This window comes from Canis lupus, chromosome 18 (genome assembly GCF_011100685.1).
Source record: "Canis lupus familiaris isolate Mischka breed German Shepherd chromosome 18, alternate assembly UU_Cfam_GSD_1.0, whole genome shotgun sequence".
Lineage (NCBI taxonomy): Eukaryota > Metazoa > Chordata > Mammalia > Carnivora > Canidae > Canis > Canis lupus.
Window position 1 is genome coordinate 16,416,727 of NC_049239.1, and position 26,614 is coordinate 16,443,340.

The window sequence follows — 26,614 nt, forward strand, 5'->3', positions numbered from 1 at the left end:
TAACCAAATTTTGCTAATACCCAATTAAATTTAGCTGTAACTAAATTAGATTTGGTTAGTTGTGTCTATTGCTATTGAAACAATCTCAGTTAAGACTTGAAACTTGTTAAGTTATGGACAGATAAGTAGTGTATTATATTTGGCTTGTTGTATACTAAGTGGGTCTTAAAAAGTTACATGGGCGTATTTCAAATACTTTATGATTAAAAATTATGCTATTATGTCACTCTTTTATATACAGTATTTCAAACTTTATGTAAATTTTTAACCAAAACTACTTTAACCAAATAAGATGATTTTATAGACTTTGCTTATAAACCTCTTTACCTTAAAAAAAATCAGTTTATTGTATAGTATTACAGTTGTTTGATTCATATTTTTAGAGAAAAAGTAATTACATTTGTCAAATGATACATAACACCAGAAATTATAGTTAATGAAATATTGTCCCATGCATATATTAGGTAAGAATTTGAACTTTGTAAACATAAAGGGTAACATCCTAAAATCTAGCTGTAATATATTCATATAAAGTGACATTAAGTATGATAATTTTCTTTATATTTAGGTTGGCAAACAAAACAGTTTTCTTGAGAACAAATTCCCTGCATACTAGAGTATTAGAAAATGTGAAAAGGTATTCTTTTGTGATTTCTCTGTGCTTCATGTGGCTTGTACAAGCATTCCAGTCTTTCTGTAATATCCAACTTAAATACTTGATGCTATGAAGGTAAATTATATAAATCACAGAAAATACCTTGAATGCTAACATTTTCTAATAACTTACTATTTTTTTAACTGCAGCTGAGACTGTGGAACATTTCGTTGCAAACATGGTAAAGGAGGCTTATTTAATGCCTACTTCACTGATGAATAGATCGGCAGGGGTGCTGTTTGACAGAGGCAGACCCTTACCTCGCAGTGAAGGGCTTGCCTGCCATGGAGCTCTGTCTCCACTGGTGCAGTAAATTAGATTCTCAAATCCACTCCTACCCCTGATGTGGGTGTATTACTCTTCTACTATGAGACCACTCTGTTTTCCGGAGATTTTTAAAAAACTATTCTGGGATATTTCATATTTGAAAAGAGCAAAGTTACTTTGGTGGTAAGGAATACTAATATTAATTATTACTAAGTATGAAAAAAAAGCACAGTATATTATACTCTATTGCCCAGGGGTAAAGGTTAAATTTCTTGTTGTCATTTGTAAAAGAACAGTGTTTACCCCTACTCCGCTCCTCTCTTGTCTTCCCTAAATCTAATACTAAATTTCTTTGGCGTAGCCATTTTACCTTTGTGAATATATCAGCCCAGCAATAGGTGTTTTTACCTGACTCTGGAAAAATGGGACCATTGCTTAAGGGCAACATGTAAAATACTGCCTAAGGGATAAAAAAAAAATTGCATAAATTATGCTTTCAACTTCTAAGTAAAATAATACATTGGTACCTTATTTTCATAGGCAGTATTTTATAGTCACCTTTCTCAAAGCTTCATAAGACTTCTAATAAATATCCCAAATGTATGCCTTTTGTTCACATTTTAGGGGGAGATATATTCAACACTAATAAATTTTATTTGACTTGGCAGATTTTGTTTTGCTGAAAGCACGAAAGAATGTATGGGAGTATGTGCCTGTACATGCATGTACAGTAAAACCTGTACTATTATAGTGACTATATGGGCAAATGTGTACTTAGAGCTTTATGACTAGTTTGTTTTAAAGAGGAAAGAAGTTTTTTTTTTTTTTTTTTTGGAAAGAAGTTTTAATAACAGATTAGGAGATAAGTGATTTGGAAAAAATCTATGTTACAGGAATGTGTACTGTATTTAAAATACTTCTTCAAAAAATGATAATGACAAATGTTCATGCTTAAGGGGATTTCCTTTTTTTTTTTTTTTAAAGATTTTATTCATTTATTCATGAGAGAGAGAGAGGCAGAGACACAGGCAGAGGGAGAAGCAGGCTCCATGCAGGGAGCCCGATGTGGGACTCGATCCTGGGTCTCCAGGATCACGCCCTGGGCTGAAGGCGGCACTAAACCGCCAAACCACCCGGGCTGCCCCTTAAGGGGATTTCCAATGAGAAATTGTCTTGATTCCTTGTTGGCTCACAACTAATTGAAGTCCTTTGGAGAACATTGGCCTCACCTGCCTATACAAAGACATATTTCAGTTTTTCAGTAAGAAATTGGAGTTCTCAGTGCCAAGTCATCTGTAGAACCTAATAGCTCCCTCACCGTGGACATCCTAAATGTGATAGAGTTGAATTCTTAGGATCAAAAATAACCATGCTCTTGTTAGGAATCAGAAAGTGAAATAAGTGTACCCAGAACTATCTTATCTATTCCCTTCAAATGCTGTGTGTCTACTGATATCTTTTGAATCCTGTATTTCTAGCCATTATCCTCTCTAGGTCTGGACTCAGATTGTCAACTGAATAATCATACATAGGGGTACTGGTTCCATCACACACGTGTATATATCCAAACAAGAAATTATTCCCTAAACCTTTTTTCTGTTTTTCAGCCTCACCTAGATTTCAAAATTATTTATTCAGCCTTTTACCAAGCTCAAACTTTGTGGCGTACAGGATGTTAGGTGCTAGGAAAGCAAAGATAATACTGGTTTTTTTTTAGTTCACTGGAGAAATCATCTCTGAACACTTCTGTTTCCCCATAGTTGGTCACCAAGTTCAATCTTTTTTCTTCCTAAATACGGATGTCTCTTGGACTTATTCCTTCCCACTCACATGGCCTTTGCCTCAAATACATAGATTCATTAGCTCTTAGACTAGTGTACCAGTGTCCTGACTGGTCTCCCTGTCACCATGTACTTTTAAATTTATCTTAAAAAGAAACTTGATCTTGTTCTACTTACACTTTTTAAAACCAGTTACATGGGGCACCTAGGTGGCTCAGTGGTTGAGCGTCTGCCTGTGGCTCAGGTCGTGATCCTGGGGTCCTGGGATCGAGTCCCACATCGGGCTCTCTGCATGGAGCCTGCTTCTTCCTGTGCCTGAGTCTCTGCCTCTCTCTCTCATGAATAAATAAATAAAATCTTAAAAATAAAAACCCCAAAACACAAAAAAATGAGTTACTTCATCTGTAAAATCAATTCACCATTCCATAGCATTTCCTCTAAGGTTCTTCACAGACCGGCCCCATTTTCTGCCACTTCCTTTATTCACCATCTACACCATTCACAATAAGCTGTTTCCTGTCTGAAAACACACCAGTTTGTCTTTTGTATTGTAACATGTGCTGTCACCTTACCACTGTTGAGCTCTCTTTTATGCTTCGTGATCCACACTCCAAATGTCTTTTCTCAGTGAGTCCACATTTTGCCTCCCCCCTCCATTACTCACTCTCTCCTCTGTAATCAGATAGCCGAGTTTACACACATCAGTAGCATCTCTCATATTGTGTCATTACCATTTGATTTATGTGATATATTGAATCCTTTGAGGTCACAAAGATTCTTGTCTTTTCATTTTTGTGTCTTGCACAGTGCCTTCAACATGAGATTCACTTATTGAATGAGTGATTTCCCATTCTCCTAACTTTGCAGTTATCGCCTTCTAGATATGGACAATTTGCAGTCATTTATGTGCTAATAAGTTCCAGGGATTATAGGCACTCTCTGGTTCCTCTGTGTGAAAACATACATGCCAGTTTTTGTTTATCTGAGCGTAAGGGAAGACTAGCTACTCCTCGCCTTTTCTTTGGGAAATAAAATTCCAAAGGTGATGGTTTTAAGTTGAGCAACTTTGACAGTATTTGCCTGTCCCTTCCACTGCCCCACTCATCAGCCCTACCTTGTGTGTGTAAAACTGTCAGTTGAACTCTTGATGTCCGCCACATGCTCATGAACTGTCACGTCACCTGAAATCAGATCAAATGTGGTGCTGGTTGGTTTGTATGAATCTCATGTATTAACATGTCACATGTTAAGTGCTTTTATTTAAATAATTTAATATGTTTCAGGTTGTAAAACTCCTCCAGGACAAACAGGACAGGATATTTCACAAATCAATTGACATAGATCTCAACCTATGAAAGTATAAAAATAATGAGCATGTTAAAAATTAATTACAGTTGTAAATTGATTTCCTTTTGTTGGCAGAAAGAACATAGTTTATTAGCCCAGGAGCAGGTTCACACTGTTTTAACATCAAGCACTTCCAGCTGAAGCTTGTTAGTGACTGCCTCTCAGATTAAGAAAAAAATCCTCACTGTGGTTACATGAACCCCTCTTGTTAAGACATAAATAATCAGCTCATCCCCTACATGGATGAGAACAAAGAACATAATAGTACACAGAGCAAAGATTAATAACTAAGTAAATATTGCACGACCCCATTTAACATGTAAATTTAAAAATTTCCAAGCATAAGGTTTTCACTTGTAATTTTTCTTTGAATACCTCCCTTGTGACCTAGGAGCTAGGCAGAGGGGAAAAATATACTTTGGCATTTGAGTTAGGCAGATTGATTATTTAAAGCTAAAGTGAAATGAAAGTATTTAATTATGATCAATATGCTGCTAGTACATAAAAGCTAGGGCAATACCATTCTCTTTGATAGCAAGATGCTTCAGACTTTTAGGAGTTTTGTTTATTTTTAAATCAAGTACTAAAACCCAGAAATTTTGAGGAAAAGCATCAGTGGCAACATACGACTAAAACTTAACACTAACATTAACTGTTCCCATAGCTCTTTTTCCCCCTTTTCTCAAATTTAGTCCATATCCTCTGCTAGATCCTGACTTCTTCCAGTACAGCTTTTATTTTTTTAAAAACTTTTTTTTTTATTTTTTTTATTTTTTTAAAAACTTTATTCTGTATTTTTAAAACTTTATTCTGTATTTCTTGGCACAAAATCTAAATCCTGACTTGAAAAAAGAAAATCCACTCTGTAGGCTACTTTGATGTTGATTTGAATTTCACTCATTTGAATTTCAGCTTGACTCACTAGACAAGAGAAACAGCTGTAGAAAACAGTATATACCCTCCTAAAATCTGAAAATTATTGGCAAAAGAATGTGCCTTATATAGGTAAAAGAAACCAAAAAAGGGCGTAATAATTTCCACACAAATATTTAAACCTACTTAAATAATTAAAATGTTTCATTAACTTTGCTTTTTAAAATTTTAATGTTTATCCTAACTTAATGTTTTAAACTGTTACTTACATATTATGATTTTTTTATAAATGATCTTTAATCCACAAATGGGAAATTTTGCACTGGGATACCATTTTGAGTGTTATGTAATTTCAGATTTTAAGAAATCATGTTTTTCCCCACCCTTAATTATCTTTTAAAAATTAAGTCTTAGAAGCAGTAATTTTATGTCTAATGTCTAGTCTGATTTATGAAAAGTTAACATAATGAAATTCATTAGGCTATTAAATTCCACTCAATATTTTACTTTGGTGACATCACACCCTCACATCTGACAGTTTTGTTCATGAGGTTGTTGATTATTAATTCTCAAGGCTTTTACATGTATCCATGGGGCTGGACATTTGCCTGTGTTGAAATATTTCTTTATCCTTTTTGCTACAGTTTCATCAAGGTCTTTGTTTTGACTGCAGTATCTTTGCTGCTGGGTTTCTAATCTCCAGCAAGCATACTTACAGAACCTACTTTCAGTGTGTAATGTTTCCAGAGTTGTATTTTACTCCTTCCATAAAGCTTTCCTTAGTCTGTCCCAACAAAGTTACCTTTTTCCTGTATTCTGTAGCTCCCTTTTGGGGTAGTATAAGGACTGTGGGCTTTGGATTCAGATGGTGTTCACATTCAGTGCTGCTCTTACAACTATTAACTCAGTGACCTTAAACATTTACTAACCTCTTTGAAGTTGTTTCCTTATCTAGAAAAAGAGGTACATACCTGACTCGTGGGGTTCTTGTGAGGTCTGAAGAAATTAAAGTGCCTACCACAGTGTCTGTATCTATAATCTAGAGATCCAGATCTGTCAATGTCTGTATTTGATCTATAGAGCTTGGATTCAATAATAAGTTGCAGTCCCCATGCTAGTGTTACCCATGGTCTCTGATATTAACCAGTCCTGTAGCTCTTTTTCCCTCCTCTCAGGTTTGTCCATATCCTCTACTAGGTCCTGAAGGAAAGAAGGAATGCTAGGTTACATATATGTCATTCTCAGGAATTTTGAAGGACACTAGAAGAATAGATTTAAAAAGCACTGACTGGGGTCTTTAGTACAGTAGCTAGTAGCCTTGGCAGACCATCTTCTAATATTCACCAACACCCAAAGTGAGGCATTATTTTGACTAAACATTTTTAATATGTTGAAGATTCTTAAGATTAATTGCTTAATTTAAAATTTATTATTACAACTCTAAGATGTTTTTGTTACTTGTAAATCTCTAGTATGATATACATGTTATATGTATTTTTCACTGGGATTTTTGGATTAAATAATTTTGAAACATCTGCTAGAGTGCCTCAACATATTTGTTTGGGGTGACTGACCAGGGACTGATAATGCTATTCATCCTTTTATGATGTCTGTTTTCTCATCCGTAAAACGAGGCATTGATCTCCAAGGTTCTCTGTCCTGATGGACTAGCTTAGGTTTTTATTTTGTAGTCATTTTTATATTGAAACATTTTGTTTTTTAATAAATTTGAAGCGTTTGGTTTTTATAGACCCAACACAAAAACTTTCACAGTTTTAAGAAATAGAAATAAAAAGTAAATTTTTGGAAAATGTGGAACATTCAGGTTGGGATTTACATAGTAATAATTTTGCTATAATCGTATGGTCTAGAGGAAATAAGTTGTACAAGTCATGGGTTTCGAGAAACTTTGTGAGACCTTTATGGGCTCAGAGCATGAAACCGGCAGCTACAAATCCTTTGCTGCTGAGCCACAAGTTGTAACTAATTATCTGGCTTTCAGTAAGAAAACCTGTAATCTATATGCTTTTTAAAATCCACGTAGCCTCACCACAATAACGTCTCTAATTTGCCCATTTTAAGATCAAGTAATTTCTTTAAGTCCCTGTAAATATGAGTCAAAAAATGTTTTTATTTCTACAAGTAGATATTTCTAACTTCATAGGTACTTAAACATTTTGAGAAAAAATTTATTCTGGCAGGTTTTAAGGTTTTTCTCAAAGCCCTCTCTATTTTGTGTATTTTATCAGTATATTTATGTATGTATGTACATTTTTATTGGGGTATAATTGACATACAATGTTATTCTAGTCTCAGATATATAACACAATGAATTGAGATTTGCATACACTGTGAAATGATCACCACAGTAAGGTCTAGATAACATTTTTCACCATACTTCCTTACAGATTTTTTCTTGTGTATTTATTTTATTGGATCTTGTATGTTTATTTTAATTAATAAACATTATTTAATTATTTAATTAAACTTTTGGGGGGAGGCAATTGTAGATTCACATGCAATTGTAAGAAATAACATTGGCTCTTTCTGTATGCCCTGTATTCAGTTTCTCCAAAAGGTTATATCTTACAAAACTATAGTGTCACAACCAGGAGATTGGCATTCATGCAATCCACTGATTTTATTCAAATTTCCCACTTTCCTATATATTTATTTTTGTGTATATCTATCCATGTATATTTGGGTTATGTGAAATCTTATCCCATGTGTAGGTTTGTATATCCACCACTATAGTTAAGACACAGACGTTGACATCACCACAAGGACCTCTGTTTTTATAACCGCACTCACCTCCTTCCTGCTCCCTCTGCCAGTATCTGGCAACCACCAGTCTCCATCTCTGAAGTTTTATCAGTTCAAGAATTTTTATAAACAGAATTATATAGTATGTAATATTTTGAGATTGGCTTTTTTTCCACTGAGCATAATTAACTCCTTTGAGATTCATCCAAATTGTTGCATGTGTCATAGTTCATTATTTTTCTTATTGCTAGATAGTATTTCATGATATGGAAGTACCACAGTTGGTTCAACTGTTCACTCCTTGAAGGACATCTCAGCTTTCCTACTCTTTGTTTTGTTTTGTGTAGTTTCATTTTTGGCTATTACAAATTAAACCTGCTATTAGCATTCGTGTGTAGGTTTTTTTTGTTAACATGCAGCTCTCTGGGATAAATGCCCAGTACAGTTGCTAGGTAATAACTGTATATTTGTTTTATAAGTGGTGTCCGTGTTTTACCACTTTCTGTGAAGTATGGTAATCTTCCATTTAAAACCCTTTGCTTACCCACTGTTTTTTTTTTTTTTAAAGATTCATCCACCTTTTTTTGGCATTGTCTTTTTTTTTTTTTTTTTTTTTTTAGTTTCAGAGGTAGGATTTAGTGATTCATCAGTTGCATATAACACCCAGTGTTCATCACATCAAGTGCCTTCCTTAAGGGCCATAACCCAATTATAATTATCTCTTCCCCCATACACCTCTCCTTCAGCAACCTCAGTTTGTTGCCTAGAGTTCTGTGTCTCTTATGGTTTGCTTCTCTTTCAATTTTCATCTTATTTTTCCTTTCCTTTCCCTATGTTCATCTGTTTCCTAAATCCACATATGAGTGAAATCATATGGTATTTGTCTTTCTTTGAATTAATTCACTTAGCATAATACCCTCTAGTTCCATCCATGTCCTTGGAAAATGGCAAGATTTTGTTCTTTTTGATGGCTGAGTACTATTCCTTTGTGCACATGTGTGTGCCCATGTATACCATACCTTCTTTATCCCTGTCGATGGACGTATGGCCTCTTTCCTGGCTATTGTGGACATTGCTGCTATAAACATTGGGGTGCATGTGCCCCTTTGAATCACTATATTTGTATCCTTTTCATGAATACCTAGTAGTGTAATTGCTGGGTCATAGAGTGGCTGTACTATTTTGCATTCCCATCAACAGTGTACGAAAGTTCCCCTTTCTCTGCATCCTTGCTAACATATGTTATTTCCTGAGTTGTTAATTTTAGCCAGTCTCATTGGTGTGAGGTGGTATCTCATTGTGGTTTTAATATTGTCTTGAATATCAAATGGTGGTATAATTTTTAATCAGATATGATTTTTTAAAGATTTTATTTATTCATGAGAGAAGCAGAGACATAGGCAGAGAGAGAAGCAGGCTCCCTACTGGGAGCCCAATGCAGGACCCCAGGATCACAACCTGAGCCAAAGGTAGACACTCAGCCACTGAGCCACCAATCATACATGCCCCAATCATAGGATTTTAAAAACTCACAAAGAGATAGTCTTTTTGATTTATCTATATATTCATGCTCTTTCCACTGTTTTGTCTTGTTTCTCAGCACTCAGGTTTCCTCCTTTGATCATTTCCTTTTTGTTTGAAGAAAATCCATTAACCATGCTCTAAAGGTAGATCTGCTAGGGACAGATTCTTTAGTTTTCCCTCATTTTGAGAATATCTTTATGTCCACTTTATTCATGAAAGACAGTGTTTTGAGACATAGAACTCATAATTGCCAGTTTTGTGGAGGAAGGGTTTGTGTTCAGTTCAGGGAGAAATTAGGCCTACGTGGTTAGGTTTCTGTTCTGAATTGAGAATTAGGGGTCATTTTGTGCTTGTTGGGTGGGGAATCCCAGGACTCCTTGCTTTTATATTGTTCCTCTAGTTATGGGTCCGTAAGTGGTTCATCCTCCTCTTTCTACCTTTCACAGTCCTCCTTTGATTGCTTCCTAGGTTATTTCCAGAGTGTGTGGTTGTCCAGGGAAGAACAGTAAATATGAATCTATGCCATTTTGTCTGGACCAAAAGTTCTCCTGTATTTTAATTTTATTTTTTTAATATTTTCTTTCTAACTTTACTTTCTAGGCTCTTTGTTAGTATTTGTTTATAAAATATATTCAAGGGTAATTCAAAGTTCAATTGCATGAGAAACCTTCTGAAAATTAGTGCTAAAATTATTTTCAGAATATTCAAGTATATTTTACCATTGTTATTTAGGGAATTTATACCCAATCAAGATTAAATCCTTTTAAGACATTAATTTTATTGACTGCAGTATATTGCAATTTATTTTTTGCTAGAAACAGAGCCTTACTCAGAATCATTTCTTGAATTTGGGGTTTTAACAATGGTAGTAACTAGCGACAAGATTGGTTGCTGCGACAGATGGGAGAGACTGTACCCATCTCACCTGTACCTTCTGTATGCATAGGTACACACACAGAACTGAGACACTATAATGAATCTGGTCCTGAGTACCTTCACCCCTCTGCCATATTCCCACTGACCATATCAAACTATTTAGGTATTAATGCCAACCTGGAGATAGGATTTCATTATTCTGTCATGAACATTTAAAGTTGGGCAAAGAAGTAAATCAATAGATGCACAGTACTTAAAAGTTAACTGAATATGCAATTGGAAATAAAAATTAGATAATTTTTAAGAATTGGCTAATGAAGAGAAGAAGGTAGCTATCCTTGAGCTTATGCATATATAGAAATAATTTTACGAAAGCTTCATATATGAAAACCTCTGCAAGTTTTCATTTACGTATAAGTTAATATGTTTGAGATTCAAAATGTTGATACCACAGGTTAATCTTTGTACATGGGTTTTTTTTTTTTTTTCAGTTTTACTCTAGTGATATAATAAACTGGAGAGTACTTGTAAATTGTTGGTACATTTGTACACTGCTTTATGTGATACTCTCTTAAACTCTGTTTCTATGTTTTCATGTGGTAAAGTCAAGGAATAAAAAAATCTTAGAAGTTAATAATTTTTAATTTGAAAAATCACATCCAAATTTAATTGCTTCATTTTGGTTTTAGATATTTTTGTGTATTAACCTTTCCTAAATCATCCCCCCAACCCCCAGTTGAGCAGTAATCTTACAGTAATCTTACTAATAGTTTGGAAATGACTTTTGACTGCTACATCTTAAAGCAATATTGTATCCTTTGCACAATTTACATGATTATTCATGCAATTCTGGTAGTGACTTTAAGGAACTATCTGGTTCTACTTACTGTCTTTGGAATTTTATTGTAACTAATATGATAAAAGTAATAAAAGTGTAAGCTATCCAAAAATATTCTTGAAATTCTGATTTAACTAAATTAAACACAGATTTTTGCGTTTTTTATGAAAAAATACGTAAAAGTAATATAGCATACAATTTGAGTTAAAAGATTAAATATGTGAGAGTATTTGAATCACAGGAAAGTAGAAGTTATAAGAAATATAAGGAAATGCCACTGGCAGAGTAACGGTAATTAATGTTTTCTTATATTTTAAAAGAAAACTACTTAAGAAAACTACATTTAACAATAAGATTAATGTGAGTTTCAAATGACTATTACTAACCTACTTTAGCAAATGAATCCCTTACAGAAAAATAGAGAAGATTGAAGTTAATGAATTTATTTTGCTATAGGAAACTGTGTTTACTCTTTTCTGTATATCCTTCTTGAAATTTCAGGCCTACTTTCTTACTGTGATTCCTACCTTTTTCCAAAATAGGAAGGATAATGAGTTTGTCTTGATTCTTAGTGATTTGTACTCTTTCCCCAAAGACCCCCATTATTCCTTGGCTGCTGATCTTGTTCTGTCTCATCCCTTTGTAGTAAAGATCTCAAGAGAGACAAACATGGGGCCTGCATGTTGTCATTATTAAGCGAACCTTTCTTTAAATCTCTTGTAAAATTAGATTTATCTGTGTTGATATACTTTGATTTTTCTTTTTTAGTTAGTATTTGATGTATCTCATTCTGTCCTTTGACTTTTAACTTTCCTGTATTCTTCTGTTTTAGAAATATCTCTTCTATTTTTTAAAGCCATTTTATTTTATTTTTTAAAGATTTTATTTATTTATTTGAGAGAGTGAGCATGAGTGGGAGGAGGGGCAGAGAGAGAGGACTAAACAGACTCCCTGCTGAGCAGAGAACCCAAGAAGCAGACTCCTTGGCTCAGCTCCGCTTGATCACAGGACTCTGGGATCATGACCTGAGCCAAAGGCAGATGTTTAACTAACTGACTGAGCCACCCAAACTGCCCTTGAGGTATCTCTTCTAAACAGTGTATAATTGTTCTTTTTTTTTTTTTTAATAATCTTTGTTTTTAATTTTCAGTAGTTTACTTTTAAAATAATGACTAATAGAATTTTATTATTTTCTATTTTTGTTTCTTACTTTATTTTTGATTATTTTTATAATTCAGTTTTTTCCTCTCTAATTTAGGAGTACATCCTCTTGTTTCTGTTCTCTTGGTTGTTATTCTAAAAATTATAACATTCATACTTATCAAAGTAAAATTTAATAATACTGTTATTTTCTCAGATACCATGGGATCTTGGAACATTTCAACTTCATTTTCTGTACTTCCAATTTATATATTTTTGGTATTGTGCACTTTTAATCTTTTTAAACCCATAATACAATATTGTTAACTCTGTGGGCACATTCATTTAGGTTTACCGTCATATTTTCCACTCTTCATTCTTCATTCCATCTTGCATTTCACCTTTTAACTTTTTGCCTTGCCTTCACCTGGAGGCACATTTTAGGAATTTCCTTGATTTTAGGATCTCCTGGTAGCAAACTTTTGGTTGTTCTTAGTTTAGAAATGCATTTAATTCATCCTCAGTATTAAAAGATTGTTTTTCTTTGTGTACAGTTCTGAGTTAACAGTGATTTTCTTCAGTACATTGAAGCTATCTTTTCACTATTTTATGGCTTTCGTTATTCTTAAGAAATCTGTAGGTCCAACTGCCACTTGTTGGAAGGTAATGTGTTTTCTTCTCTAGCTACTTTCAAGAATTGTTTTTATCTTTTGTGGGCTACACTTTCACTATGACATGTCTGGGTATGGATTTCTTTTTATTTCTCCTTCTCTGGATTTATTTACCTCTTTAATTCTGTGGTTTATTGTTTTTTGTCTCCTCAAATGAATTCCCATCTGTTATCTCTTCAAATATTGCTTGTGCCCCCTTTTGTCCATCTCTGTTTTCCTTCTAGATCTTTGATTAGAAATATGTTCAATCATCTCTTTCACATTTTCCATGTTTCTGCATTTTGGGTTGTTTCCTCAGAACTATTCTCACATTCCTTAATTTTTTCTACATGTGGGTCCAAGCTGCCATATAATTTTTAATTTTACATTTTTAATACTAATATTTTTAGCCTGCAGATAGTTTTAAGTTTTACTTTGTTTCTAAACAAGTCAAGCATGGTATATTATTCAGAGCGCTATAGGAAATTCAGTGTTTTCAAATAAAATAATATAGTTTTAAATAAATTAATGGGCTGTTAGAAAAACTCATTAAATTTGAAATAGAAAAATAAATGCTAATAGGTAGTAATAATGTAAATAATACTTCATAATACTGAATACTGTGTCCCAGGCACTGTGCTGAGTACTTTACAGATGACCTCATTTGATAGGTACATCACTATTTCACACTTTCTTAACAACCAACTTAATTTTAACCATTTTTGTTTCATTGAACTTTAACTCCTACACTAGGTAAATGGAAGCTTTTATCTTTCATAAAAATGCTAAATAACTTAATTTTTTAACCATTCATTAACTTTACTCATATGTGCATATAAAATGTTACTAAGAAAAGCATTTACTGGCTTATGAAATCATTTTTGCCTTGAATCAGTTTTACTTTTCCTTATATCTTCATGGGATAAGGTAAGGATGCTAACAATAGAAATAGCTTCACTTAGAAAAATAATAGTAATCTGCCACCTGTAGTTTACTTCAGATTCTCTTTGATTTTTGTATCACCTGGATTCCCATTCCTATCATTTCATTTTCCTCTTAGCATTTCCAGTGAAAATGTGAAGGAATCTAATGGGATTGAAATGATTACCTATTTGACTCTTTTCATTTGAGTCCCTGTCTTATTCAAAATTTGTCAAGACAACAAGTTCTTTGACTTTTCACCTAATACGTATTAAATTCTCAAAAATAAAAGTTAAAGGTAATGATTTAAAAATACTCTTTTTATATTTCTATTGTAATATGTACCAATTTTGATATTTGTGAACACCATTATATTATTTGGGGGCAAACACTAGGATAGAAGGGATATACCATTTGTAATTTTATGAACTGGAAGATAGCACATATGCCAAAATGGTTAATGCATAGTAAGTATGCAATAAATATTTGTCTAATGAATTTTAAAATGTATGTAATAGGTCATTATAAAACAAATATTACTCATTTTTGGCTTAAGTTGAAAAGAGAAATATGATTAGTTTCTAGTAAAAGTCTAGATGTTACTTTCTTCATATAAATAATAGTGGAGTTTTGTATTCCCTGTGGTGAATCTCTTCTGAAGTGTGGCTTAGAAGCTGGGCAGGTAATAAACAGAAGTGGTTCTAGAGGTGAGGTCAGTGAATCTAGGAAAAGTTTTTAAAATGATATAAGGAAGCACTTACTTTTGTGCTTCATATTGAAAGGAACTTTCATTTATTCATTTCATGTCATTCATTGTCTGATGCTCCATTCTTATGGTGATCATAGGAGATACATTAAGGTTTGGCTCTTTTCCTCTGTCTACCCTTTAACAAAGGCTCTCTAAGATATAAATGTAAATTTGTTGACAAACAATAGGATTGCCTCCTAATGATTTTTATCCCCTTAGAAAATCTATGTCTGATGACTAAGTTTCTAGATAGGTAGCAAGTGTTACCAGTTCATTAATTTTGGCTATTTTTTAAACTTTTCCTATCACTTATTTATATAATTATTTGAATAAAGGAATTGATTTCCCTTCAGATACAGTTTATGAACTTCAAACACACCAGTGTCTCATCTAGAACACTTGATGTTTATAAGTACTAAAAACAAGTTTAAAATTTTCATGTCACAGTTTGGAAAATTAAATGGAAGTTGAAAGCTCAGTGTGAGACTAGGGGCAGCAGTGGTAAGATCTGGTTCGTGTAGCCTATAGAGTCAGGACTCCAGAGCAGTTTTTTGGGCGGCCCTTCAGGAACTGGCTGTTAGCTTTTAAGTTTTTTGTAGGGTTTTGTAGATTTTCCTATAGGTGATCAGTATCTCAGGAATATGATTAGAATTAATTATAAGGAGACAGATATGTAAGCCAGAATGCCAGTTTATTGATAAATATTGTTATATTTGAAATATTGAAAAAATTAAGCAGATGAGACATTTAAGTTTACTGATCAGTTCAATAAACTCAATAAACTAAATAAATAATAATAATAATGAATCAGTTCAATAAACTCAGAATTAAAATACTGATTATTTAATAGGTATGATTTATTAGGCAGTTCCTCTGTGCTTGGCATTGAAATAGTACCTTGACTTTCTGCTCATTTTTTGTCATCTCATAAATACTTAGAACATACTACATTGTTGGTTTGTTGTTATTCTGATTTTTAGTTTTGAAAATTGAGGCTCATATTGTTGAAGTGACTAATCTGAATTGTACTAAGTCAAAGAAGATAGGTCTTCCTAACTTTGTTCTTTCTTTCTCATCTGAAATTAGAAGATTAAGCTTGGAATCAGATAGGTTCAGGAGTGGGAGTGGAAGGAGATTATTGGATGATCTTAATACCTTGCGTGACAGCTAAACAACTCCACCTCCACAATGAGACTTACTCAGAAAGGGCAAAGAGTCTTTTCGTCCTGTTGCTGGAGGCACACCGCCAGTTCTGTTCTCGGGAATGCTTCCTTTTTTTACAGATCATCCCCATTCAATCAACACATTCTTTTTTTCAGACAGAAGTCTAATACAACTCATTAGATGTTAGCTCTCTAAGCTGTGATCACAGTTTAGTTACGATTTTCAAAAGTTTTGGAATTACAGTTAGGAAACCTAAATCCTAGCCAATTGAGTTTCTGGCACTGTCCAGTCATAATCACTTCGGGCAAGTCAGTGAGCATCTGGATTTCCACATTGGTTAAATTAATTACCTGAATCTAGCCATTTTCTAATGAGGGTTTGCAAACTTTTTAGTAAAGAGCCACACTAAGTATTTTAGGTTTTGTAGGCAGAGACAAAATGGAGGATATGCTATATAGGTACTTCTGTAAGTAAGAGAGAAGACTGTTATCTCATTCCAGTCTGTTTGCCTGGTGTGAGGTCATCACATTTGTGGGCATGTTTTGTGCTCAGTTACTATCAGCTGGACACATGCTGGAGACAAAGAGGGAAGGGGCCTGGCAGGCAGGACAGACAGGGTGACTACTGTGGTCATTTTCACTCTGTTGCAGTGACATTCGGGTCCCTGTACATTCTTTGCTCCTGGACAACCCAGGTGTCTCAACAAATTTCAAAGGATTGCTAGTATACAGACCACATCCTGTGATTTGCAGCAACTCCCTCCCATCCCCACTCCCTACAATCTTCAAATTTAAAAATACTAGAAAAACTTCATGAGTTGGAAGTTAAAGAATTCTAAAATGCCTTGGGGGCCAAAGAAGAAATCAAAAAAGAAATTAGAACTGGAGTGTATAACTACTTCCAAGATAGTAGAGCAAATGACAAAATGGAGAAGTATTATAATTCAGTTCAGTAAAAGGCAAGAAAAAAGGGTGCCTAGGTGGCTCATTTGTTTGAGCAATCTGGCTCTTGATTTTAGCTCAGGTCATGATCTCAGGGTCCTTGGATTGAGCCCAGCTTCAGGTCCCACACTCAGCAGGGAGTCTGCTTGAAGATTCTCTCTCTCTCTCTGCCCCTCACTCCACTCATGTGCACACTCATGCTGTCTTAAATAAATAAACAAATAAATCTATCTTTTTTTAAAAGGCAAGAAAGACAAGAAAAACAAGTAGAAAGATTAACAATGGTAGGGATAAAATTTTAGAATGTCATTACAGTACAAGCAAATGGAAGCATATAGTCTAACTAAAAGATAAAGACTCTCAGACTGCCTATAAAAAGATAATCCCACTACATATTGTTTACATAACTGTCTAAAGTTAAGAAAATGTAATATTCAGGGATCCCTGGGTGGCGCAGCGGTTTGGCGCCTGCCTTTGGCCCAGGGCGTGATCCTGGAGACCCGGGATCGAATCCCACGTCAGGCTCCCGGTGCATGGAGCCTGCTTCTCCCTCTGCCTGTGTCTCTGCCTCTCTCTCTCTCTCTCTGTATGACTATCATAAATAAATTAAAAAAAAAAAAAAAAGAAAATGTAATATTCAAAAGTAAAATGTTAAAAAAGGAAGAAAAATTATCACCTAAGAGAATATTGATACAAGTATATTAATATTAGAAAAGATACATTGTAAGGCAAAGGCATTACTCTAGAAAGCAACCATTAGATAATAATGAAAAGGTTTAATTTGCTAGCAAAACAGTGATTTTAAGTGAATGCACTTAATAACAGGATCAAAAATATAAAGCAAAAATTAAGTTACAAAAAGAAAAGGACAAACTTCTCATAATGGGAAAATGTTAATGCCTTTGCCAATTTTGATAGATAAAAAAATGGAGTATGTAAGATTTCAACCCTGCAAATAAGCTTGATCTAATAGACATGTAAAACAGCGTACAACAGCTGCAGAATGCATAACTCTTTTCACACAACATCTATAAAAAACATTTCAAGGCATAACCTAATTTGTGATATTGAATTAAAAATTAAAGTCTTAGGGTTTTGAGTGAGAGCTTCATATTTTGATATATTAACACAAAATGTTTTTTCTAATTAGCAAAAATGCTTCATATTTGCTAAGTATAGAATTCTCTGTATATAAAATACTGTGGTATCTACCATCTGTTCATTTTTTAATTTGTTAATAAAGTAATGACAGCTGACTGAACACTGCATAACACTTTTCTCTTTAGAATTTTAACAGGAGACAGAATGGTGTCTGTGTAGTATAGTAGGATGAGCAGGGACTCTAGGTTTGAAATCTTGCTAAGCCACCTGCTAACTCTAGGATCTGGAGAAAATTACTTAACACCTTTAAGGCTCATCTATAAAGTGAGTGTAATAATGTCCACCTTCTAAGATTTTGAGGAATAAATGAGATACTGTGTATCAAATCCTTGGTACCAAGCAAATCATTACTGCTATTATTTTTAATCACTCATAGAATGTTTACCAAGCATCTGCAAAATATTGGTATCAAATTAAGTGAGTATTTTTAATTGCTAAGACTTGCGATTAGGTATTATAGATTTAAAAACTCATCCCTTATGCTGACACAAAGCAAAGTCTCCATATCTTTTCTTGTTGCCATTGTTGACCTCTTCTTCTGTTGTCCAAGAGATGAGAATAAGAAATTGGGGGGTAGGGAGAAGAGATTGCGCTGCTCAAGGAATTCCAGCTCTTGGATCAGCTTGCTTTTTGGATATTAGCATACATAATGCTTTTGTTGGGCTTATGAATGTAAAGTTACCTTATATTTTGGTTTGACCTATCAAAATGCACTTTTGGTTTTGCCAGTATTTTTTTTTTAAGATTTTATTCATTTATTCATGAGAGATACACAGAGAGAAGCAGAGACATAGGCAGAGGGAGACAGGCCTGTGCAGGGAGCCTGATGTGGGACTGGATCCTGGGACCCTAGGATCACTCCCCAAGCCAAAGGCAGGTGTTCAACTGCTAAGCCACCAGGTGTCCCAGGTTTTGACAGTATCAATCCTTTGGTGTTTTCCTGATTACCTAGTTGGTGATCAGTTTTAATGCAAGACTAAGCCCAGGTCTGAAGGATGTATTTCTCTCTCATCTAACCAGCTACCTACCCAACTCTGGAAAAGGCCCACATCTACGTTTTAACTGCTCAGTTCTCAAGGGAGTGCAGATTTGATATTCTGAAGTGTTACAACAGAAATTCCCTAAGATTCTGAGTACAGAGGAATATGCTTTAAAGATTAGCAATCATGTGAATCATTAATGAAACAAACCTGTTTTTGGTGGAATCCTTAAAGACTGATAATTTAACTAGTACTTCAAGCATATATACAGATTTCTGTATACCAATTTCGAAGTTATATTTTCTGCAGTTATTCATATGAATTCAGTTATATGTCTTTACTAAAGGGACTACAAAACGTTTTAGATTTGAGAGCTTCACGTAATCTCATCAAAACAGCTCATAAAAATGTTTTTATTTTATTTTTTTATTTTTAGATTACCTCTTTAGTGACCCTCCAGCTCTTAACCCTAGTTGGCCATGATGATCAGCTTGATGGACCAAAATACAAATGCACAGTATCTCTAGATTTCATCAGAGCTATTGCTAGGTAAGCATAGAATAATCGTTAATGTAAAATGTCTTGAATTATGTAAATGATATACTAAATATAAAAATTAAATGTTCTTCCTAATGTAATGTCATTAGTCATTTAATAAGAGAAGATCATTTAAGTGCCAAGAGTGAATCAGTTTCACTGTAGAATGAATCCTCTCATCACTTTACAAATGACATAAAATTGGGAGAAGTAGCTAATCTGTTAGAAACAAAAAGGAAGATTCTGAAGGACCTTAAAAGACTGGAAAATAGTCCCATAGAAGCAAGGTAGGATTTAACAGACAGTTGACTACAAAAAACACAGATGTCCTAAAATAAGGTGGGAGAGGCCTGGCTTAAGACCTGAGTATTTTAGCTGGCTGCAAGGTTTCAACAATCCTGGTGTCTCATTCCGGGGATGTAATAGGTGTGCTCTGTTTTCCTATAGGCATAACAAATCTGGTGTGCTGTCCTGTGCTTGGTGCTTTAACAGGGGCATTGATAAATGGGCACATGCCAAGGAGGGACAGGAGGAGAGTGGTAGAATGGTAGAATGAGGAGTCAAGTCACTTCCCTGACTGACAGACAGGGTAGGAGAGAAAAACCCTAGGAAGGATGTATTCACTGTCTATCGAGTATATCAGGGACTTTCTTGTACAGTATGGATGAGACTACTGAGTAGTTGTAGACCATTAGAAGTTCTAAGGAAGAAAGTATGTCTGTCAAAATAAGAGCTGTCTAAAAATGTAACAAGTTTCCTCACAAAGAAGTCTACTTACTGTCATGAAAAATGTTCCAGCCATTTATACTAAATCACCTCATCTCATGGTTGCAGCTGGCTAGCAGTCTGTCAGGCCTTGTAGTAGCAGTAACATGTGTGGAGACTGGTAGGTGGAACAAGACAGTCTGTAAGACAGTGCTTTTCCAACTCATCTGAATATGAAGATTTAATTTTAGTATCTTTCAAAATTAATCTTGAAAATATTTACATATATTTCAAAATTATATATAGGCATGAAACATTATGTATTCAGGCTTAAAATAGTGCCTGACATGGGTATGGATTTGCAGGTCTCCTCAAATGAAGTTAAGAGCTTCCTAAAGTTGTAAAGTCTGTAGGTTGGCATCCTCTGCCCTGAAGTCTCTTCTGTGTAGAGAAAAAGTTCTGTGATATTATGATGCAGGTATTTGAGATATTTTGGTGGCATGTGGACTCTGAAACATAAAATGGGGGTTTTGAAATGTGTTGTTTTGGCAAAACTAGGCAAACTCTTACCCAAAAGAAATTGAACAGAAACTTTGAGTGTATTCAGTGTGGCTGTAAAGCAGTACCTTTCTTTTTCTAAGCAATGATTTTAAAAACTTCTGTATCTAAGAGCCTCCATCAAAGACATAATTTTTGAATGAAACCTATTTCTTCCAGGGATTTCATCATTACTCTGAATGTGTTGGGTTGTGCCCCAACATAAACATATACAGGACAGAGGCTTATGAATGCCCAATATGATAATATATAGTAAACCAAACAGAAACTTAATTCATAGCATCAGTGATATTAAACACATCCAGAGAAGTGCACTTCCATTTACCACCTGAGAAGGGAACAGGACTTGTAGACCTCGGATTCTGTCCTAGAACTTGGGAACTCTACAACTTGCTTTGTTACTCGTTTTCTCTTCCTTGCTTTCCATGGGCAGTGTCCAAAGAATAACCACTTCCTTCTTCCTACATCTTCCCTCTTCCACTCCCTTATCCCATGTTTTGTGTTCCTTTTCTGCTCATTTAACCTATTTTTTCTTTCTCTCCCTCCCATATCCTGCTGTCTTCTAATATCCTTCCTCATTGCCTTAATGAAAACCTGACTCTTAACTGGGGACACTCCTTCCCCTGAAGTTACCTGTAATGGTAGCTACTTATTATCTCAAACGCTAATCCCTCAAGGTTGGATGCTCCTGAAGTGCCAGCCTTCCTTCTTGTTGCCACTTCCAGATTGTGTCAGCCCCCCGCTTGTGGAAACGTGGACTTCTTTGAGACTTGTACAATCTGGCTGTTTCCCCATTTTCCTTTTGTTTGATTAACTTCTAGCGGCCTCCCACCCATTCCACCCTATTCTGTTGAAGAATAGAACACATGATTCACAGGCTTCTTTTTGAAGATTCTTGACTATTCAAATGAACTCTGTTCAGCATTCACTCTTTTACAGAACAAAATTGAAACCATCAGTTGAGAACTGCTTTAGCTACCTACCTGGTGCTCATCTTCTCTCTTTCCTTTTTCAGTAGGGTGGGGTCTCTCTTCCCCTTGTGATCTGAATTTTATCTCCTACCTTTTCTCCAGAACCTTTTTTGAAATGTTCTCAGGCTGTTTATCTTCTCAGTGGCATCTAACACTGGTGACCACTCCCCTTCTTAAAACTCTCTTTTCTAAGAGCCCATGATTCCAGTCTTCTGGTTTTCCTCTTTAATTTTTGTTTTTTTTTTTAAGACTCTTTTGCCAGCTTATCCCTTTTACCCGACCTTTAAATGTAGCGGGTCCTTGAGACTTGGCTCATTCCTCTCTTCATACCGTACTTCTTCCTTAGGCAATTTTAGCTATACCTATGACTTAAACTACCATCTCTGTATTAATAACTCCTCAGTTTTTAAAGGCCAGACCTTTATTCTAATATTTTTGACCTTTATTGGATGTTTCAGCTACATCAATACATTTCCAAAACTGAACTCAGGAATCCTAACCTTTACTTCTGCCTGCCACCAAAAAAAAAAAAAAAAAAAAAAGAATGACCCAGCTTTCCTCCAGTGTTGCCTGTTTCAGTGGTTAACATTACAGTCAGCCACATCATACAGGCCTGAAACCTAGAGTCATTCTTGACATTTCTCTCCCACACTCAAACAGTATCCAAGCATTAGTCCTTTTGACTACTAAGTCCCTCCTATAGATCTCAAATTCGTTCACTTTTACCATTTGTAATGTTACTCCTCTAAACCAGCCGCCACCATCTTTTCTCTAGTAGTCTCCTAATTGGTCTTTTGTCTACTCTTATCCTTTATAATTTGTTGTCCACACTATAGCCAGAATGATCTTATACAAATTTAATGGCACCCTCCTACTTAAAAGTCTTCAATGTATCTTTTTGAATTGGTGTTTTTATTTTTTTGGATAAATACTGAATAGTGGCATTTGGGGGATCCCTGGGTGGCGCAGCGGTTTGGCGCCTGCCTTTGGCCCAGGGCGCGATCCTGGAGACCCGGGATCGAATCCCACGTCGGGCTCCCGGTGCATGGAGCCTGCTTCTCCCTCTGCCTGTGTCTCTGCCTCTCTCTCTCTCTCTGTGTGACTATCATAAATAAATAAATAAAAAATTTAAAAAAAATTTAAAAAAAAGTGGCATTTGGCATTATTATATCTCATATGGTATTTCTATTTTTAATTTTTTGAGGAACCTCTGTACTGTTTTTTATAGGGGCTGCACCAACTTCTATTCCTAGCAATAGTGCATGAGCATTCCCTTTTCTTCATATCCTCTCAAGTACTTGTTATTTCTTGTATTTTTTGATACTAGCCATTCTGACTGGTGTGAGGTATTATCTCATTGTGGTTTTGATTTGCATTTTCCTAATGGATTCATTGAGCATCTTTTCATGTGGATGTTGGCCATCTATATACCTTCTTTGCAAAAGTATCTGTTTAGGTCCTCTGTTTATATTTTAATCTCTTTTAATCTTCTTTTTAAAAAAATCATCTTTTAATCCTCTATTTTTTAGTTGGATTGGATTTTTTTGTGTTGAGTGGTGTAAGTTCTTTATATATTTTGGACATTAACTCCTTACAAAAAATAGCTCACTAATTTGAAAAGATATATGCACCCCTATGTTTATTGCAGCATTATTTTCAATAGCTAAGATATGGAAGCAACTCAAGTGTCCTTTGATAGATGAATGGTTAAAGATGTACATATATGCAATGGACTATTACTCATTCATATAAAAAATCTTGCCATTTCCAACAACATCGATGGATCTAGAAGGTATTATGCTAAGTGAAATAAATCAGGCTGAGAAATAATGATTTCTCATTATTTGAATGAAATGATGAAAATGAAATTATATGATTTCATTTATATCTGGAATCTAAAAAACAAACTCTTTAAAAACAAACAACAAATTGGTTATTTCCAGAGAAATGGTGGGGGAGACAGATGAAATAGATTAAAAGGATTAAGAGGTACAAACTTCCAGTTACAAAATAGATAATTCATGGAGATGAAAAATACAGCTTAAGAAATAGTTAATAAGATTGTGATAATGTTGTGTGGTGACTACACTTAGTGTGTGAACCCTGAGTAATGTATAGCATTGTGGAATAAATATGTTGTACTCCTGAAACTAATATAACATTATACATCAATTTTACTTTAAAAAAAAAACAAAACAGAGTCCTCAATAGTTTCCTATGACTCTTGGGATAAAAAAAACAAGAATCTTTAATGTAGCCTATGAAAGCCCCTATGATTTGGCCCCTGCTGCATTATTGTGTTGCCCAGCCACTTCTGGTACGAAACTGCTCCCCCAGGTGTCTGTTCTTTAACTTGGCTGGCTGTTTTTTTAGTTCTTCATATTCACCATTTTGCTTCCTATCTTTGCAAACGCAGCACTTTCCATCTCCTCCTCTCCTTTATTTAGCTAACTGCTGCATAACCTTTAGATTTCTATTTAAATGAAAAGAAGCCTTCTTAAACATACCATGACCGCCATCATCCCCCCACTCCAGTCACACTATGTAGGTATACAGGTCTCATTGTTTTCTTTTGATACTTAACATAATTATAATTAATTACTTAATAATTAGAGTTCATCTTTCTTTCTACAGTATAAGTCCATGAAGCTCAAAACAGAGATTGTCAAACACTGCCTTACCTCAAACTTAAACAATGCTTTAAACTTAGTATGTGCTAAATACATAAATAGTTCATGTTTTCCTATAATGATTAACATTAAAGCTTCAGGTGAAAGGAAGCTTTGTAGGCTTGTTTTTTGGGCAGCAACAAGAAGGGCACTAAGGAGACAGAGTTTCATTCCAAATCAAGGTGTGGTAGAGATGAGAGATCTCAAGGATGGTTACCATAGAAGAGGTAGATATGCCGAGTTCCAGACTCCTGTGGTAGAGAATGAATGATTAGATCAGAGGACACAGCCTAAATGTCCAAAACAAGGGAATGAATCAGTAATTTATTGTACATTCTTATTTTTTTAAAAACCACTATGCAGTTACTAAAAATCATACTTTTGAAGCATAAAAACACAGAAAAATACTAGTGAAAAATACAAGCTTAAGTTGGTAAAGCAGTTATATATAGGGAATTATATATCAAAAAAAAAGTAGGAATATCTAAGGGAAGCGAGTAATGATCAAAACAGGCAACTGATGCCGAGAAATCAAGCAGAGTCCATCTGATTTAATGATAAAATGGTCATTTGTAACTTTATCAGGAACACTTAAGGAATACAGTGAGTTAGAAGTCAGATTATAGCATACTTATATAGTATTTATAAGAAAATTGATGCAGCAAATAGAATACTTTTAATTCATTTGTTTACTTAACATTTGTTCTGTTGCCCATTATAATCACTGCGCTGGGCTTTGAGGATATAGTGACAGATAGAACAGATCTGTATCCTATCCTCATGAACCTAGGATTTTGTTGTTGCTGTGAAGAGAAGAGAGGATTGTTACCTACTGAAGGGATTGTGGAGTTGTGAGAGGGTTGTTATTTAAAGGCTTGAACATATTTAAGTGCTGAATGGGAAAGGGATGATAGAGGAGAGTTAATGGTACAGAGGACAGAGAGAGATTAAAGCCTGAAATGGTATATTAAGATGGGATCTTTCAACAGAGTTGAAAGAAATAGCCCTGGATGAAAGAGGGGACTCTGTGCATTATAACATGAGGAAGAAGTGGATTCAGATGGAGCCAAGTTTAGAAGTTTGGTGGCAAGAAGTTGAGGGAATTGTGATGTATTCTATTTTGCCTTTAAAGGAGTAGACAAAACTGAGACCAAGGATAAGGTAGTAGCAGTTTGAGAGGAACGTGGATATTTGAAATAGCTGCTGTGGGGAATGGAGGAAGGTGCTATCAGGGGAAGGAACTAGCTGGGAGTACTAAAGGCCCATTTAAGGTTCCTGATCTTGAATTTACAGTGACACCAATCTGTGAAACTTAGAATCTTCTCTAATAGCATTCCATGGGCTAAATGCTGGGACAGCAAAGGGATAGTGTTCAGTAGTTCAGAGCCTAGCACGGAATACTCAGTAAGTGTTTGTAGATCAGGAGAAAGTGAGGGGGTTTGTGAACTGGTTGTGTCAAGTGTTCCAGAAAGCTTAGAGAAAGAGCTTGGTGATCAGAGAATAGAATGCCTGAATTTATGTTTTTAGAGGTAGAATATTTCTGAATATGATCATGAGAGTAGAAAAGAAGGTCATTTGGAGTTAGGAAAGACAGATGTGCAGTGAGGTCACTAAAGGCTGATGCTGATCTTGGGATGGAGAGGAACACTGAACTGAATGCTGCATGATTCAGTGACTAAGACAGAGTGGCAAGAGGACACAGGGTGGTGAATGGAATAATCTGAGTCTCGGAGGAGAGCAGAGCTTTTTGCATCAGGATACCGACCCCCACCCAACAGGACTGCCTGGAGTCTAACCTTATTGGAAAGAGTTGAAGAGAGGCAAGGTCCTTTAGGGAGCCAGATTTCCGTTAAGCCCAGAAGAGAAAAAAACATTCATAGAAGAGGTGGAGGACATAGAGAACTTTATTGACCAAGGAATGGTGGAAAAGTTTGGACAGAGAAGCAGTAGGAGTCCTTAAAAGAAGCACAAAATAAGGAGGTAGAATATGGGAGAAGACAGATGATGAGAAGCTTATTAAATACTGTCCTTGGGTTGTTCTTAATGTGAATGGTAGTTTTAAGTTTCTTTCTTACACAGTCATTGGGGAAGACAACATAAAATAACAAGGTTGCTTGAAGTTGTCCCATTGCAAGTTGTAAGTGGACCCAAACCAAAAAAGAACCCAAACTGCCCACAAAAGTAGAATGGAATAAAATAGTATCCCATGAGAAAAACAGCATTTCTTTTTTTAAAAAAATATATTTTTTTAAATTCAATTTGCCAACATACAACATCCAGTGCTCATCACATCACGTGCCCCCTGACTGCCCATCACCCAGTTACCCTGTGCCTACCCACCTCCCCTTCTGCAGCCCTTTGTTTGTTTCCCAGAGTTAGGAGTCTCTCATGGTTTCTCTGAAAAACAGTATTTCAGTGTAGTAAAAGAATCAATAAAGTGAAATAGAGGATAAAGGCAAAATTAAATCCTTAGATATGCCATTTAACTAACTTGTATTAAAGTATTCCAGATTCTGATTTAAGAATTAATTATCCCTAGGCAAAT

General features: G+C 35.1%; 1 protein-coding gene across 2 annotated transcripts in view; it reads left to right on the forward strand.

The window, feature by feature from the left end:
- Window positions 1-26,614, forward strand: part of ORC5 (origin recognition complex subunit 5) — a 79,277-nt gene that overhangs the window by 49,346 nt on the left and 3,317 nt on the right. Inside the window, exon 13 of one of the 2 annotated variants that reach the window (XM_038562768.1) lies at window positions 19,066-19,178. The exons of the other annotated variant lie outside the window; for it this stretch is intronic. Coding sequence (XP_038418696.1) covers window positions 19,066-19,178 — 113 coding nt within the window. The remainder of the gene's footprint in view (window positions 1-19,065; window positions 19,179-26,614) is intronic. 2 annotated transcript variants of the gene reach the window in all.